Source organism: Lycium barbarum, chromosome 7 (assembly GCF_019175385.1).
Source record: "Lycium barbarum isolate Lr01 chromosome 7, ASM1917538v2, whole genome shotgun sequence".
Taxonomy (NCBI): domain Eukaryota; kingdom Viridiplantae; phylum Streptophyta; class Magnoliopsida; order Solanales; family Solanaceae; genus Lycium; species Lycium barbarum.
In genome coordinates, this window is record NC_083343.1 from 1697922 (window position 1) to 1716377 (window position 18456).

The 18456-nt window shown below is 33.9% G+C and overlaps 1 protein-coding gene and 1 pseudogene across 1 annotated transcript; both read right to left on the minus strand.

Annotated features, from left to right (window-relative positions):
- Nucleotides 1-8447: 8447 nt before the first annotated feature.
- On the minus strand, nt 8448-9511 carry LOC132602041 (defensin-like protein; annotated as a pseudogene).
- A 7697-nt stretch (nt 9512-17208) lies between these two features.
- LOC132602042 (defensin-like protein) lies at nt 17209-18219 on the minus strand. The gene is made up of 2 exons (XM_060315066.1): nt 18128-18219; nt 17209-17643 (listed from the first exon to the last, which is right to left on the minus strand). Exons 1-2 carry the CDS (start codon nt 18189-18191, stop codon nt 17387-17389), a joined length of 321 nt encoding a protein of 106 aa, XP_060171049.1. The 5' UTR covers nt 18192-18219; the 3' UTR covers nt 17209-17386.
- Nucleotides 18220-18456: the final 237 nt, after the last annotated feature.

Here is an 18456-nt window from a genome sequence, read left to right on the forward strand (position 1 = left end):
CTCCAATTTTTTGAGATTAATAACAACCCTCAACATTGGGTTAGAAGTCCCAAAACCTCCATTATTGTCATAAGCTAGCTCTTTTCTCTTGACTGATGACTCAAGTCTTAGTTTAACGGACCTATTAAAATAGTTAGAATCATTAAACACTTCAACACAATTTCATATGTCATTATTTATCTTTTTCTCATTCTAGCATTCTAACTTTATTAAGAAATCAATAATGTGCTGTGAAGTTTACTAAATTATTCTTATATAATAATTCCTCTTGGTTAGAGCATGCATGAGTAGTACTCATTCTTTTGATAATGAAAATCCAACAATACCAAGTTATTATGTGACTTTTTCAATCATCATTTAGATGTTACTTTAACTTGTCAGTTTTGTTTAAGGGTAGAGTTAAAAAAAATTAATCAATTAGTGTCTTAGTTTTCTAAGATGTTACTTATTGTGGGACATTTTTTTTAGTTAAAGTGACACTAATTTACTCAACGTCCTTAATCCTTGAACACTTAACCTTTCATGTAACTTAATACTTCCATGTAAATGAATGCCTCACTTCATAGCAGTGTCCAAAAATAAGGACCAAACTTAACAGGTGATACAAAACACATACATGGATTCAACCACATAAGCAACTATAACAAAGATCAACTAAACCACGACTCAAAATAGAAATAAGAACAGAAATGGACCTCAAAGCGTTAGATTACATCCTCGACAGATCTGAAACCCGACAGGAAAGCCTCGTCGGCGACTCGAACTGGACCCCGACTCCGATACAGCTCAGCAAAAGAAGGATCTCGAAGTTGTGTAAAAGAGACCGATGGAATCTCTTAGTGACAGTGAACGGGTGTGATGATGGTTCAGAGCTGGTTTTCAAGGTGAGCGTATAGTTTCTATGGTGGTGCTCTGGTGTTTCGGACGAAAGTTTAAGGTTCAGCTACATTTTCATGGCTCTTCCATGGTTGGTTTCACTTGAGGAAGAAAGGTTTCTACTGTGAGGAAGAATGTTAGTTTTGAACTACCGCAGACTTGTTTCATAGTTTTCAACTGAGCGGCAGACCCGACGCGACTGACAGATAAGCCGACGTTAATAGCAGGTCTAATTCTGCGATAAAAAAGCTCTGTTTCCAAATAGATTTGTCCATCAGTAATGGGAATTACAAAGAAGAACAGAAAGAAGAGAAAGAATGTCACGCCCCAAAACCCCACTCTAGACGTGACCGGCATCCGACGTTATGAACAACATCGGAAGAACCTAAACCATGCAATAATGACACTTGAACCCGCCAGGTTCAATATTCGCCTCCAACAGTTTATAAAATAAGTATAACAAATCATGAATATATGAATTAAATCAGCGGAAGTCTTTATTCATCCAATACTTAGTCAAACGTAATAACGTGCCCGAGAGTTAATCAAAAACTCAACAACTACCCACAAGAACGTATACTATGGAGCTCCTAAGATAAAGGAATAGTAGTTTGACTCATTGGGACGTAGCCCGGAAAACTAATAATGAACAAACAAATAAATAGGGTGTCCCACGAATGAACGTGTGGGCTCACCAAATCAGCAGCAACAGTAAGTCCTTCCTAAGCGCCTGAAGTGTTAAGAACCTGCTCTTCTCCGTTACCTAACATACCATCAAAAACAATAATGGTATGCCTGAGTACTTCGTACTCAGTGAGTGTCTAAGGGGCAATAGTTACAAACAAGATATGATGAATAAAATTAATAAAATGATATTAATGAAAATCACGATTCAAACCCAGGATTAACGTAAGTCAGCAACATTAAAGAGTCATGAAAGAATCCAACAACGAAAGACATATTAACTTAACTCCTTACCATTTACCATGTCAAGCATTTCACTTACAAATTCAATATCACCACAAGCCACTCACAGGCAACAAGATACGAAACAAGCCACTCATAGGCAAACTAATCAATCAATTGATACTCCGGGATAGGAAACCACGGAGGCTAATCGTCCTCTGGACTAACACACCAATAGATACTTCGGGCTAGGAAGCAACGGAAGCTAATCGTCCTCTGGACTAGCACAGCCATAGATACTCCGGTCTAGGAAGATACGAAGGCTAATCGTCCTCTAGACTAGCACAGCAATAGATACTCCGGGCTAGGAAGCAACGGAGGCTAGTCGTCCTCTGGACTAGCACAGCCATAGATACTCCGGTCTAGGAAGATACGGAGGCTGATCGTCCTCTGGACTAGCACAGCAATAGATACTCCGCGCTAGGAAGCAACGGAGGTCAATCGTCCTCTGGACTGACACAGCTCGCCCATACAGGCCCAAAACACAAACAAAATATAAATCATGTCATATTACCAAATTAGCAATCATGGCTTAGAGCCGAATCTCACTTCTCAAGTCATCATCTCAAAATTGAGGCATTTCAAGTTATAACCCATTTAGAATCTTACTCAAATCTCTTATTCAATTTCAAGTTCAAGAAACCCATTCAACAACAAAACAGATTTAAGGGCCAACCGAATAAGTTCAATCATCCAATAATGGAAAAAGTGAGTTTTACAAAGTAGTATGGTTCGTATAAGGTTCGATGCGGGCTTGACCCTACACACGCATGACCTTGTCTAAAAGAAATCATCTTTAATTCCAGAATAAGTTCCACCAAACAAGAGTTATAACTTATACAAACAATCAAGGAAGGATTCTCAAGTACAATTCATGCTTTCACAATTTAAACGTACTTCACAAGTAGACATAGTTGAAAAGATGAATTCTGAAATATAGACATACAAATCACCTTTATATTCAAAAAGGATTTTATTTTTAAAGAGCCATACATTAGGGTTTTGTATGAGAAGTTCACCCTTTTTATTCAATAAAGAACTTTTGAGAAAAAGACATATATCCATAATAAGGTTTTTAAAAGAGAGACATGCATTAGGGTTTTGTATGAGAAGTTCACCCTTTTTAGTCAATAAAGAACTTTCAAGAAAAGAAGTCATGCATTCCAAAATAAGGTTTTCAAAAGAGACATACCTTAATTGTTAAACAAGGTTTAAATCACTTTTCTAATGAAGAACACCCAAACCCTAGCTTGAATCACTTTGGGAAGAATTATGTTGCACATCCTAGGTTTTGATCACAAAAATCATATTAAGAATCATGGGTTTGATGTTAGAATGATTTAGTAATGTTGAGGATGCCCTTACCTTTGATTTGAAGACTTGGGGGAATGATTTTCATCCTTAGGGTTGTTTAGGAAGTGGAGGAATAAACAAAACAAGGGTCTTATTTATATTTTCTAGTGAAAACGGGCCAAAGGACGCCTCTAAAGGACGGACCGTCCTTCGTGTTACGGACTGTCCTTTGGACCGTCCCTTGGTGGGAATTTCCAGAGAGTTCTGAAACTTTTTGAGACGTTACGGCTCAACGTCACGGCCCGTAACACGTGTTACGGTCCGTAACGTCTCACCGTAACACAGGCCAAATTTCCAGCGAAGACAGGCTTCAGTAAAACAAGCATAACCTTTTGTACGTAGCTTTGTTTGGGCTGGGCGACCTACCGTTGGAAATCTATTTCAAAGATCTACAACTTTAATCAAGGAAGTTTTTCCAAATTCGCAACACATTTTCATGAAAATCTCCCAGAAGACAAACCTACCAAAACTTAGGCGAATTTAAGAGCCCTTAAGAACTTCACTAGTTGGTTTGACTTCAAAACGACCATCCTCCACCCGAATTCATCAAGAGTGGGTTCATATAGATAAAATATCTTCTTCACACTAGATTTTTACAAATTCACACCTAGTTCAAGTTTACGGGGTGTTACAAAGAAGAAAGCCTAATCATTGCCTTTAAGTCAGAACTACCGGGAGAAAACTTCAAGATCATTAGGAATCCAGGAGAACAGATGGGCGACTATTTAACATGGCCCATTCTAATACATTTAAACATAAACAACAGAAAAGAAATATGCAACGCCGGAAATAATAATTCAAAATTGTAGGAAACAAAAATTGGTTAGGATTTGATATTTTAATCCATGTCCAATTAGGATTTATAGTCAAATTAGTATAGGAATAGGTTTTCCTATTTTGAGTTAAAGTAGGTTTTATACTATTATAAATAGGGATGCTGCTAGCTATTTTCATAGCAAGTGAAAACAAGAGAGAATAAGAGATATTGTAGAGATTCATAGAGTCTATTAATAAATATTTTCCTTCAAATTGGTATCAGAGCTTCTACGATCCCGGTAGAAAATCAAAGAGCCTGCGCTGCCGGCGGGCGGCTATGACTCATATATGCCGCCCGTCTGGCCAGTGATGATGATGTTGGCACACGTCGGGCAAATGATATGCATGAAAAACAATCATGCTGAGGACTGACAAACTATTGCAAGTTTAAAGAGGTGCAAGAGGATATGCACAAGGGGAACGAACTGTCTACTCTAGAAGTCGGTTTAAAAAAAAAAACAAAAAGGGTGTTGATGAGAAAGTGCATCAACAAGTTGGAATGTTGGAGAGAAAGTGCTCCAACGATTGTGAAGGTTGAAGAGAAAGTGCTTCAACAATTGAAGATTGATGAGAAAGTGCATCAACAAAATGGGAATGTTGGAGAGAAAGTGCTCCAACGATTGTGAAGGTTAAAGAGAAAGTGCTTCAACAATTGAAGGTTGATAAAAAAATGCATCAACAAAATTGGAATGTTGGAGAGAAAGTGCTCCAACGATTGCGAAAGTTGAAGAGAAAGTGCTTCAACAATTGAAGGTTTGTGAGAAAGCGCATCAACAAATTGGAATGTTGGAGAGAAAGTGCTCCAACGATTGTGAAGGTTCAAGAGAAAGTGCTTCAACAATTGAAGGTTGGTGAGAAAGTGCATCAACAAATTGGAATGTTGGAGAGAAAGTGCTCCAACGATTGTGAAGGTTGAAGAGAAAGTGCTTCAACAAAGTGGAAGATAGTGAGTGACGGTTGAAGAGAAAGTGCTTCAACAATTGATGGGCTGGAAACAAGTGCTTCAACAATTGGAAGATGGTGACAAATGCTTCAACAATTGAAAGATAGAGACAAGTGCATCAAGAATCAGATATACAATTTTGAATTACGGGAGAATGTTGGAAATAATAATTCAAAATTGTAGGAAATAAAAATTGATTAGGATTTGATATTTTAATCCATGTCCAATTAGGATTTATAATCAAATTAGTATAGGAATAGGTTTCCTGTTTTGAGTTAAAGTAGGTTTTATACTATTATCAATAGGGATGCTGCTAGCTATTTTCATAGCAACTGAAAACAAGAGAGAACAAGAGATATTGTAGAGATTCATAGATTCTATTAATAAAATATTTTCCTTCAAAGAAGAGACAACTCAAGAGAAAATCATTTCTTACGAAAAATTGTGGCTGCGCTCGTTGAGGAGCTAAAAAATGGAACCCAAAAGGGAGGTGCGGCGGTATGGTGTGTGTGTCATTGTAGTGTTAGGTCTAGGTTAGAAAATTAGGTCTAAATTTCTATTTATGGTGTCACTTTTAACTTACTGATGTGTCGTGAAATTACAGGATATTCGATGCTAATTTCTTAAGCTTTTGTAACTCTTCAAGCACTTATGGTGTTACTTTTCGTGTGTTTATGTCGTTTTGTAGGATACGATGTCTGGAGAGCATAACAGAGAAAAATGGAGCAAAACAAGCCAAAATAAAATAAGCGTGACCTGCGAGTCGCAGGTTCTTTGGGAGGTGCGCTGGATCCGTGTTTTCCAGCGTCCCCATGGGACGACGCGTGTCTCTCAGTGTCTAGAAGGTGGTAGAAAGCTTTACTTTTACGAGGTAACATTCATAAATGTACGGAGAGTGTTTTTGTTTTTAATCCCAAACGGGTCTTTTCATTAGTAATAACATTGGTTTATCGATCTCTCATATTTAGGACATACTATAATTATTTAAGAGTATTCACATTGTTTGAATGTTCAGTAAATATTGAATTCAACTATTATGTCGGCGTAATAAAATTCATTTTCATCATTTAGACAATTGCATTTACTTAAAGAAAAATGTGTTCCTTTTATATAAATTATTTATTGATTCACGTGATACACATGTGCAACGTACGCACACTTAAGATTAGTTAATAAAGAAAAGAAAACCTCAAAGAGAAGAGTACAACAAGGGGGCTAGGTGTTACTTTACTAATCTTAATGATGTTTGATTGAATATGAAGTTTAAGAATGATTTTTTTCCCTGAAATATGTGTCTATAATAAGTCATAGTTGTGTATCTATAAATCATCTCATTAAGAGTAAAATGAGAAGTTTAAAGTTAAATTATTACTAAATATAGAGCTATATCATTAAGAGTAAAATGAGAGGTTTGAAGTTAAATATTGTTACTAAATATAGAAAGATATATATTTGGACCAAATTTTTTTTTTTATTTTTGGAGTTGACAACGCATTTTATTCATCTTCCAAATGTCAACACAAAGTGGGCCGGGCCAGCCCGAACCGGCCCACCACCGACCCGGCCCAAACCCACTAAGAGGTGTAACAGGCTGGGCTAGGTGGGCTTTATTAGGGGGTTGGGCCGGACAAGGCAGACAACCCACCAGCCCGGCCCACCAGTAGCCCGGTTAATGGCCCACCGAGGCACCGGCCCGGCCCAACCCACTTCAAATTAAAAAAAGAAAAAAAAGAGACAAGTACTACATTTATTACTAATAATAAGTATTTTAAAAACATTATATCCCAATAAATTAGGAGTCTCTTTTTACGGAGCACTTTAGTTTTCTTTAAAATGTATTTTAAAGCTAGACAATCTTGTTTTCTCAACAAATATACCTTTGATACATTTTCAGTATATAGTATATATTAGATTGTGATAGTACTTATCTCAACAAATATACCTTTGATAAATCATTCAGTTCAATTTCATGCCATTTCACAAGTATCTACGCAACACACCGGTACCCCCCTCCAACCCCCCCCCCCCCCCCAAATAGGCTAATACCCGACGCTCCGGACTTGTGGAGATATATGTCACCACAATGTTGACATTTAACATGTTCCTCATTTACTCGCTCAAAATGCATCCACACCGCACTTGAAGTTGATCTTCGAACTCGAGGAGAAGGTGGAGGTGAAGTAATGTACACTAGTTGAATAACAAATTTAGATAAAGAGAGAATTGTGGAAGAATTGTATGAAAATGAAGAAGAATGGAGGGGTATTTATAGTTTGAAAATATGACCAAAGTGAAGTTATTCATAAATTTAGGGGTTCAAATAAAATTAGCAACGACTAGTTTTTTAAATTTACAACGGCTAGCTTTTTGAATTTGACGACAACTAAACTTTTTTTTTTAATTTATCAATTTTATCATTAGATGTAAATGTTAATTTTATTATTATTAGTAAATGTAAATGTCTATTTTTGTATTAGAATTTAAAAAAAAAAAAAAAAAGCCCGGCCCACTAACTATAACCCGGCCCGGCCCGGCCTAGTTAGCCCGAGGTGTAGCCCCTATCCGGGGTGGGCTGGGCCGAACACCCTTTTCCCTCTCCAAGCCCGGCCCCGAGCCCGGCCCAGCCCCGACCCGACCCCCTGTGGCCCACGTTTCAATGGCTCGGCCCGGCCCACTTGACACCCTTAAGTTTAACTAAGCTAACAACTCTCATACTTATCTGTTCCGATTTAAGTGTCTTACTTTAATTTTCTTTTTGGTCTGTTCCAAAAAGAGTGTCTCTTTCTATATTTAGTAATTTTTTCAATTGCAACACTCTATATGGCAAGATTAAGACCACAAGATTTAAAGGACTACATATATCTTTAATTTAAAATCACAAAATTCAAAAGTCTCTCTTTATTCTTAAGCTAGCCCAATCAAATGAAACACCTAAAATGGACGGAGGGAGTACTCAAAAAAAAGGATAGACATACCTATATCCTTGATACAAGATGAAGATGAGGTAAATGCGCCTTGCCAAAAAATAGCTATGATGCAAAAGCTTAGAGCCATCTAATAGCCACTAATGGAGGTAAGATAACTAATCTGGTAAAAAAAAATTGAAAAATATTTTCTCTAGCAATTTTTTTTTTTAAATAATGAAAATGATTTTCATAGGGGAAGTAGGGAAAATAAGTTCCACAGTGGCATTGGTGTTCCACATTGACACCTCATCTTCACCCCCACATCCCAACCCCCATCTCCACACCCCCACCCCACACTCCTACCCCTCCACTCCCAACTTTCATAGTATAATTTGTCTAGATTACATACAAATTAATGCTTTTAGGATAATATGTTTTGTTTATGTACCGAACAATAGAAAATAAGTCAAAAATTCACTTATTTTCCTAGAAAACATTTTCTTTATACCGAACACACCCTGATTGGGTAATTTTAACATAAAAATATTATATACTACTAGTGATGCATTATTGTAGAGAGAACTCTCCTTGATTTCATTAAAACATACATTAACTCTATACAAGATCCAAAAGGGTTTGATGTGTCACAACTTATTTAGTGTGCTAAATGGCTACTAGAGGCCAAGAACACAACATTATAGGCTACCCTTTAAGAAAGGAAACACTTTATTATTATTCATGACACTAATTCCTTAATCTCTCTTAATTACTCCATCGTGATCTCTTCTTCAAGCACAACTTCAGTTAAAGTTTTTGCTTTCTCAGTCAAAGTCAACTCAACTTCATTTGAAATATTCTCATCAAATACACATGGCTTAGTGCATAGGCACTTTCTTTGGAGTTTACTACAATGTCCATCAGTAAACTTCTCTTTGATGCAAGCTTTTCAGCATGGCGGGGCGGTAATGCATAATCCTGGGAAAGTCTTGCTTGTTGTTTTGCAAATGTTCTGAGCTTGCACTTCTACAAATCATTCACAAGTACTTACAAATGTTAGAAGAAGAAAAAATCAAAAGAAATATTCACTACTAAAAATAGGAATTAGGGACAGACAAATTTTGTAGTTAAATAACAAAATGCATTGTTAATCTTATTTAGCAACAGAAAAACTAAGAGCTATTTAGTGACAGACTAGCGAGCTTCGTAGCTAAATCCAACCTTTTTATGTGGTGATTGCTTGTATGCCATTTAAAGGAATATAATAAACAAGTTTTTTCAGGATATTTCAAAGCCACCAATCATATCTAGAGAAATTTTGAACTGTGAATAAATTTAATGTCCTTAAAGAAAAATTACTATTGGACACTCTTTCGAGGAATACATACAAGTTTTGTCATGATTAATTCCTCAAAGCCAATACAAGAAACCATTGAAATAGAGTAATATTACGGATAATTTTTTATTATTTGTATGAGGATTTAATTTAGAGGAATAGATGGAGACACACCATAGGCAACAAACAGCATCATTGCCAAGACCAGAAATGCCATGAAGCAAACGGAGCGAGCCATAGTCTCTTTGGATGAGTGAAAGAGATAGGAAATATTAATAATAAGAAGTATTTCAATTATGAGTTGTGAACAAACACTAACACAATAGAGGTATTTATAGGCAGTGAAATAAGAGTAGATAAGGTTTTACTTATCTATTGAAAGAAAAAAAACAAGAATAGATAAATTTAGTGGGCCAATAAATGTGGGGAGGAAATTATTATTGCACCGTAGTTGTAGGTAATTTGACGTTTGGAGATATACAGATATAACACAAAAAAAAAAAAAAAAAAAATTCCTCATGCATATCAATTGTTTTTAGCGTCTCACCCGGTGTACTCTATATTCGTTTTGGAGCTCAATTAATTCGATTTGTGTCCAGAAGTCTCACTTTAGAGAGTAAAACGCTCTCTATCAAAGAATCTGAAACCTCTGATTAAGGAATAAAGAGTACTTACCACCCACAACAACCTTTAATAATCATGGTCATCAACTATATGAACTAGTTTTTTCTCCCAAAAAACTAATTAATACATTAAATTCGTTTTATCTTACTTTTAAGATTATTGTAAACAAAAAGGATTCCATACCCTTAGTTATGAGAGTGAAGTCAATGAGCCATAGTAATTCTTACTTGTTTAGCTTAATTTGATTTGGCATAAAGTTTATTAATTAACTAGTTAATTGACCTGCGCTTTCCGCGGTAAGATAGTTTGTTTTGTAAATTTAATTGATTTAAAAGGGATAAAATAAATTATAGAACAAAATATAAAAAATATTTGACCTTAGAATCTGGAAAGGGATCAAAACTAACTCTTATTTCATTGAGAAATTTGTTTATGTAGCATAATTCTTCTCTCGTCCTTCCTTTCTATTTAAATATTAGTCAGAAATATTGCTATCAATTTCTATATATAAAATTGAGGGACATTAACCCGGTGATGTTGCATGCCTCGTCGATCAGAAAATATATTTATTTATGATTTTTTTTTAAAAAATGAAATCCTTTCGCTTACACCCTCCCTAGTTCTGGCTTGTTGCAATATTCATAGTGTCAATAGCTTGCTCTTTCCTTCAAGGTCAAGATGGTTTCTTGTGTTATTCATTAATAGCCAGGGCAGTAATTTCTTACTCATGTCCTCGCACAATTCTTGTGTTCTTCATTAATCGCCATAGTGGGAATTTCTTGCTCCCTCGCTCAAACCGTTTGATTTCTCTTTCATTGTCTTTGAATCCTTCTCCATTGAACCAAACCATATCTTTAACCAAAATAAAAACAAGTGATCACAATGACATAATAAAATATTGTCAAAAGCATCAAAGAAAATTTCCTCACAATAATCACATTACAAACGAATATTAAACAAAAGTTTGTCAATATTTCTAAACACCCAAAAGGTGATAAATCAATAAAAAGTGCACTAATATTCATACCTAATTAATCCATGAAGGGGTTGTTGAGAAAGTTGCTTGGCATTTTGGTAAATGATCGATGAATGAATGTAGATAAACTGAACAATAACCATCCAATGAGCCATAGTAATTCTTATTTGTTTAGCATAATTTGATTTGGCATACAGTTTATTAATTATTATTATTTTAAATTATGATCTTAAGTATGTCATGATATATGTGTGGTTATAAATGTTTTATAATTTGTGATCTTAAACATGTCATAGTATTATCTTTTGCAGCTATAAAAGCTTCTCATTAAGGTAATATAATGTACCAGCTCAAACCCATGACACATATTGCCGATTTTGGCTCAACAACCTTAGGAATTTGTCACTCAAGCTATGACATCATCGAGTTCAAAAATGTACTTACTTACTTTCTTCGTGAAAGGATTGTTGCCATATGGCAGTGTAACATGCTTGCATTACCTTGATTTTTGGGTTTTGTACAACCAATAATGGCTTATCAATGGACACGTTTCCCTTTCCAGTACAAAATCATTTACTCTTGTTATATCAATAAAGAACATGAATAGACATATATGTGGAATACAAGAACCTAAAAGTCAAAAGTTTATAAAGTTAGAATGCTTTGAACTTCTAAAATGAAAATAAGTTAGAGACAATTTTTTTAGTAATCACGATAAATAATTTAAGATAAAGAGAGTAACATAATAAGGGGCAAAAGTAGATCTACAAAAGTTACTCCATACACCAATAAAAAGGGCCCAAGTGGTAGCAGTCTTAATAAATTAACCCAAGAGTAAGAATGGAAATATGTAAGGCTGTTCACGGTTTTGGTTAAAACCAAAATCAAACCGAAAATTTAATCAAATCGAATAAAAAAATCGACATTTGATTTGGTTTGATTTGGTTTTAAATTTTAAAAACTGATAATATTTAGTTTGGCTATGGTTCTATTAAAAAATAACCGAATAAATAACCGATCCAAACCGATAAATTATATACATAAAATTTATAATTATTTATATGTATAATATTAGTTTTTCATAAATAATTATAGATATTTTATACCTTTTAATCATTAATTTGATTTTTGGTCTACTTATTTCACATGATTATTTAAGGCCCATGTTTTTAAGAATATGTCCAAGCTCATGTTTTTAAGTCTGTTAACTCTTTTAAGTGTAAACCTACTAACAGAAGTTCACGTTAGAGTCTAATGTCTTTAACTTAAATTTTAGCCTTTCTTTGTCAGCCATTTGATTTTAGGTTGTTTCTTCTTTTTTCCCGAATTTATACCCTTTTTTTCTTGTCTGAATGGGTCCTAAACATCAGTAACATCAGTATTTGCTGCAACTCAAGCACATGGTAATGCCCTAATACTTCTTCCATGGGCAATTCTCCTATAAAGCCGAAAAGAACAACTCCTTGTAGTCGAGACCCTAACCTTGGGGATAATGATAGAAAAACATCTGAAGTTTGGGATCATTACACAAAGTTTTTTAATACAATGGGAGAATTGAGGGCAAAATGCAAGTACTGCCCCAAAGTTTGGGATCATTACACAAAGTTTTTTATTTCATATATTTTCATTTTAATTTTAGGTAGTCTTTATGTTTAATTAATATATATGTTTGTAACAACAACTAAAAACTCCTATGCTCTACTTTATTTTCAGGTATGTGTATTAAGATGAAAAAAATGGTGTAGCCACTACTAAGTTAGTTTTTAGCTCTATATGTAATAGTTTAGCAACTTTAGGCAACTTGAGTACTACACTATCACCAATAGTGAAAATGTTTCTATGATGTATGTTCCACCTTAAACTATAAATAAAAGTTATCGTTTGAACAAAAAAAAAAGACATGTCTTTTTCAACTTTTTAATGCTTTACTGATAAGTCTTACTAGTCATAAACCGGAAAATCGAACCAAACCGACAATAACCAAACCGGTGGTTATTATTTTATTTGGTTTGGTTATGGTTTTAGACATTTAAAAACCGACTAAATTGGTTTGATTATGTTTTTAATCAATAACTGACCCAAACCAAACCATGAACACCCCTAGAAATATGTAGGGAAAAACAACTTTAGCAGCCACATGTAGCAACTTCATTGCATCTAGGGGTGGAAAAATTAGCCCAAATCCATTTGACCCACCCAAGCTTTAATGGGTTTGGGCTAGAGTGATTTTGAAGATGGATTGATTTGGGCTAGCCCAAGTTGACCCATCACAAATCATTAGCCCAAACTGGCCGCCTATCAATTGTCCTCCATTCATAAGAATAAAAGCTACAAAACATGATTAACTTCCTTTTTAATTATTATTTAAATTTATTTTTGTAATTATTTTTATTTTTTAAAATGTTTATTTTTAATTTTCTTTAGAAAAAAATATTTTTTATTTTTTATTTTTTTTATTTCCTTATTTAATTTTTTTTACTAGTAACTTTTTATTTTTAAGTTTCTAATTTTTTTTTTTTGCGAGGGTCTATGCTTATCCGTTTTTGTTTAACCTATTTTCGATCCACCCAGATCCGACATACGTTTCCCACTCTTAGTTATGTACAAGACAACCATAAAAATATATAAATAAGACAAAGGGGTAAAAGAGAGGAATCTGACAAAATCAATATTCATTATGTCAATTAACATTTAATTTTCTTTGATTTATTTTCGGATTTCGAATATAATTTATGTAATGGGATAACTTATGTGGAAATATTTATAGTGAATATCTTTATTATTTTGAGTAAAAGCATACGTTTGAGACTTTTTATATCCAAAAAGTATTTAAATTTGATTTTCAAACACCGTTTATTTAGAAAAGCATGAGCGAGAGAATATTTACAATCAAAGAATATTGATATTTTTAGTTACTCAAAATGTTGAAAACATGGGTCAAGTTGGGCAGGTTGAATTATGACCCTTCATTTAGCCCATCTTGACCCAACCCATGTTAGCCCAAACAAGCTTTGGGCAGGGTTGGGCTTTGGCCCATCTATAGGTTCAACCCATCTTGACCTGCCCAACTTTAGCCCAAATGACCCATTTGCCACCCCTAATTGCATCAAAGAGTCAAAATTACTATATAGTCCCTGTGAGTAGGGGTATTCATGGGTCGGTTTTGAGTTAAAACCAAAACCAAACTAATATAGTAGGTTTTAAAATTATTAAAACCAAACCAAACCAAATATAATACATATCCATCGGTTTGATTGTAGTCGGTTTGTTTCGGTCTGGGTCGATTTTTCGGTTTTTAAGAAAATTAACGATATTTCTCTCTTTCATGTTTTTTTCCCTACAATTAGGAGATAATTTTCTATCCTTTTCTAACATATAATCCATTATTTACCCTTTTATTGTGGTAGCTATAATTTCTTGCATTATGGAGAAAATGTCTTAGGATTTATTATTTAAATTGAGTGAATAAAGTTTATAAGAAATACAAAAAATAAATCTAGGTAAATCTCATATAGTTGTTTCTTAGAATTCATGAATTTCTTTTTTAAAATCGGCTTGAGACATAAAGTTCATTAGCCTATTAGAGATAAAATAAACTTTTGCTTAAAAATTATTTAGAAGTATTTAAAATTAATATATTGTATATATATAATTATAAAAATGATGTATAAAATTTGTAGGTTCGGTTCGGTTTTTTCTTCGGTTTGCTTTTAGGAAAATCAAAACTAAACCAAATATTATCGTGTTTTTAAAAATTCAAAACCAAACTAAACCTAACCCAAGTAAATATCAGTTTATTCAATCGGTTTGATTTTGATTTTCGGTTTATATCGATTTTTAACCAAACCGTGAACACCCCTACCTGTGAGGACTACAAAAGATCTTCATTCCCCCTTATATATTTAATAATGTGATTTATAACTGTACGAAGTTCAAGAATTAATCTGCCAAACTCCAACTCCCTTATTAGTAACCCAATATTTATAGTTAAATTATTACTAAATATAAAAAAATGTTATTCATTTTGAGACTGACTAATTAAAAATAAAAGAGTATCATATAAATTGGTACAAAGAAAATATATTCTTTCTTATTAAGTCAAGATCCTCAGTCATAAAAAAGAAGGCAAATGCACTTAAAGTCTTAGAGTCATTATATATAATATACGAGTAGTAATATATACAAATGCAAGTGTTTCAACTTGGGCATTACATTCCAACTTTGAAGGTGTTTCGTATCTTTTCTTCGCTATAATGGAAATGTGTTAGGTATATATATAATTCGTTTTAGATACGCGAACGGTAGGTTCTCTATTGGTATCTTTTCTATATTCTTTAGTACTGAAAAGGGTAAAGTTATAAGAAAAAGACATGCATTACTTTTTTTGGTCCGTCCCATTTGGTGTTTGGCACTTGTTTTTGGGGGCTGATTAATTCAGATTCATGCTGAAAAATCTATTTTGGAAGTAAGCGTTTCCTCTCAAAGATAACTTTATTTTTGGAGTTTAAATTCCAAATATCTAATTGAGAATTGAGGAGTACTTATCGCTCCATCCCAACTTTTGACGATAAATTAAAGACATGCAATAATACTTGGTGGAAGAAAAAAGGGGAGCTGCTGCCAAAAGAGGAATTAAAGGAAAGAATGATGTGTTACTGCTATTCAATTTAATACATTTTGAGATCTTTGCCATGGTGGAAACATAACACATCTAGAATCTAATAGCCCTTAATTTTGAGACAAAGTATATCTACACTATTAGCTGTATTTAGCTATTGTGACTTTGAGAATATCCAATATATATCACAGGAAAAGTAAGAATTAGGGACAAATAACTTTTGTTCCTAAATAATAGAAGTTTGTCATTAGTCTTATTTACGATGGATTAGCGATATATTATTAAAAGATTTTCTTAGCTATGAGTTCTTAAGAGATATCAGCGATAAATTTTGTAGCTAATTCCTATTTTTTTCCAGGATATTCATATGTGCCATCCCAATATACTCATGCCACCTAGCTCTCCCTTTATCATTTATATTAATATTTTCCTTTCATTATGTTATATTTTTCATTAGATCTACGTAGATTTAAAAAAAAAAAAATACTCCCTCCGTCTCAATTTAAGTGCTTTACTTTTTTTTTTTTTGGTCTGTTCCAGAAAGAGTGTCTTTTTTATATTTAGTAAGTTGACAATTCAAATATCCTGTGTGACAAGTTTATCAAAGGATATTCTAGTACATTATACACATTTTTAATTTAGGATCACAAAATTCAAAAGTATCTCTTCATTATTTCTTAATCTCCATGCCTAGTTAAACTAAGACAGTTAAAATGGGACGAAGGAAGTAGTAAATCTTTCGAGAGTCGAAAAGCAATTTGAGGTTTTTCACGTCCCTTTTTAACATTTTTATTAGTAATAACTATATTTTCACACATATGAATAGGTACATCGATTTGAAGGTCTACATAAGACATATGCCTGAGGAGGGCCCTGTGGGGCCGTGGGAGATAGGAAAGGTTAATAATAACTCCAACGGACTTAGCTGTCGTTTGGTACGAGTTTTTTTTCCACTTTTCACATTCATGAAGGTTTGCTTCCCCAACAATCCAAAACATCAAGGTAAGCCTATTCCAATCACTCCAAGTCAATTCTAACATATATTCATGTAATCTAATAAGGAAATTACTGTTCCTAACCTAGGGTTTTCATTTAAAGGATTCAAGACCAAGGCTTTAGGGATACTTCTTCAAGTTCAAATTATTGATAAAAGTTGTGGAGCATTACCAGGCATGTAGGGCTTCTATCCACGTGTGGTAACATTTTTGTTCTTCCCCACGCCACGTTCCTCCATGATTATATAAAAGTTCACCAAAATTAGGGTTTTAGATATGTTCATGATAACCCTAAGTCTATATACCATGATGTACCATGTTTCTATACGTAGTTCGTTATTGTGTTCTTGATAATCCATTATGGTTATTGAGAATCTGTCCATAATCCATGAAAAACCCATCCTTTGCATTCCATGGGTTCTTACATGCAAGTTATTAATTACTATGTTTATTTTCATGAAACACTCTACATGTTTACACGTTTTCATGCAAGTATATTATGTAACTACATCCATGTATAATGCAAGTCACGTTTATGAAAAACCATGGGCTCAGATGCCACCTATATTATGTTCATGCTTTTAGGAGTTGCACCGATTATCGAGAAGGCTTTAATAACCTGAAACTACACAGCCACAGTAGGATAAGGATCGCTCCCCCCAAGTTTAGGACGATTCCTTCATGCTTTATTGATTGGATCCTTTCATGCCATGTTTATATCTTATACCACAGTTCGTTTAGAAGACAGTTTGTGATAGAAAGTGCTTAAACGTGTAGAAATACAATGAAAAACCGTACACAATAATTTTTCATTAAAACATACATGAACTTGGTACAAGATTAAAAGAGGGTCAACGTGTCATAACTTATTTAGCGTACTAACGGCTGCTAGAGGCCAAGAACACAACATTGTAAGTTACCCTTTAAGAAAGGCAACACTTTATTATTATGTGTGACACTAAATCCTTAATCTCTCTTAATTACTCCATAATGATCTGTTCTTCAAGTAAAGCTTCAGTTAGAGTTTTTGCTTCCTCAGTGTAAGTTGTTTCAGCTTCATTTGAAATAGTCTCATCAAATACACATGGCTTAGTGCACAGGCACCTTCTTTGGAGTTTGCTACAATGTCCATCAGTAAAATTCTCCTTGATGCAAGCTTTTCTGCATGGCGAGTCGGCAATGCATAATCCTGTGAAAGTGTTGCTTTTTGCTTTGCAAATGTTTTTAGCTTGTACCTCTACAAATCATTCACAAGTACTTACAAATGTTAGAAGAAAAAAAATCGAAAGAAATATTCACTACTAAAAATAGAAATTAGCGATTGACAAATTTTGTAGTTAAACAACAAAATGCATTTTTAATCCTATTTAGCAACAGATAAACTAAAAGCTATTTAGTGACAGACTAGCGATGAACTTCATAGCTAAATCCAACTTTTTTATGTAGTGATTGCTTGTATGCCATTTCGCGGATCCAATAAATAAGTTTTTTCACGATATTTTAAAGCCACCAATCATCTCTAGAAAACTTTTGAACTGTGAATAAATTTAATGTCCTTAAGAAAAATTACTATTGGATATTCTTTCGAGGAATACATAAAAGTTTCGTCATGATTAGTTCCTCAAAGCCAACACAAGAAACCATTGAAATAGAGTAATATTACGCATTATTTTTTATTATTTGTATGAGGATTTAATTTAGAGGAATAGATGGAGACAAACCATAGGCAACAAAGAGCATCATTGCCAAGACCAGAAATGCCATGAAGCAAACGGAGCGAGCCATTGTCTCTTTGGATGAGCGGAAGAGATAGGAAATACTCCATCTGTTTCAATTTGTTTAAACCTATTTCTTTTTTAGTTCATGTCAAAATGAATGAACTCTTTCCTAATTTGAAAACAAATTCACTTTATGAATGATTTACAGTCATACAAATTTTCAAGACTTATTTTGAACCACAAGTTTCAAAAGTCTTCCCTCTTTCTTAAATGTTGTGCCCAGTCAAATGAGTTCATATAAATTGAAATGGGGGGAGTACTAATAATAAGAA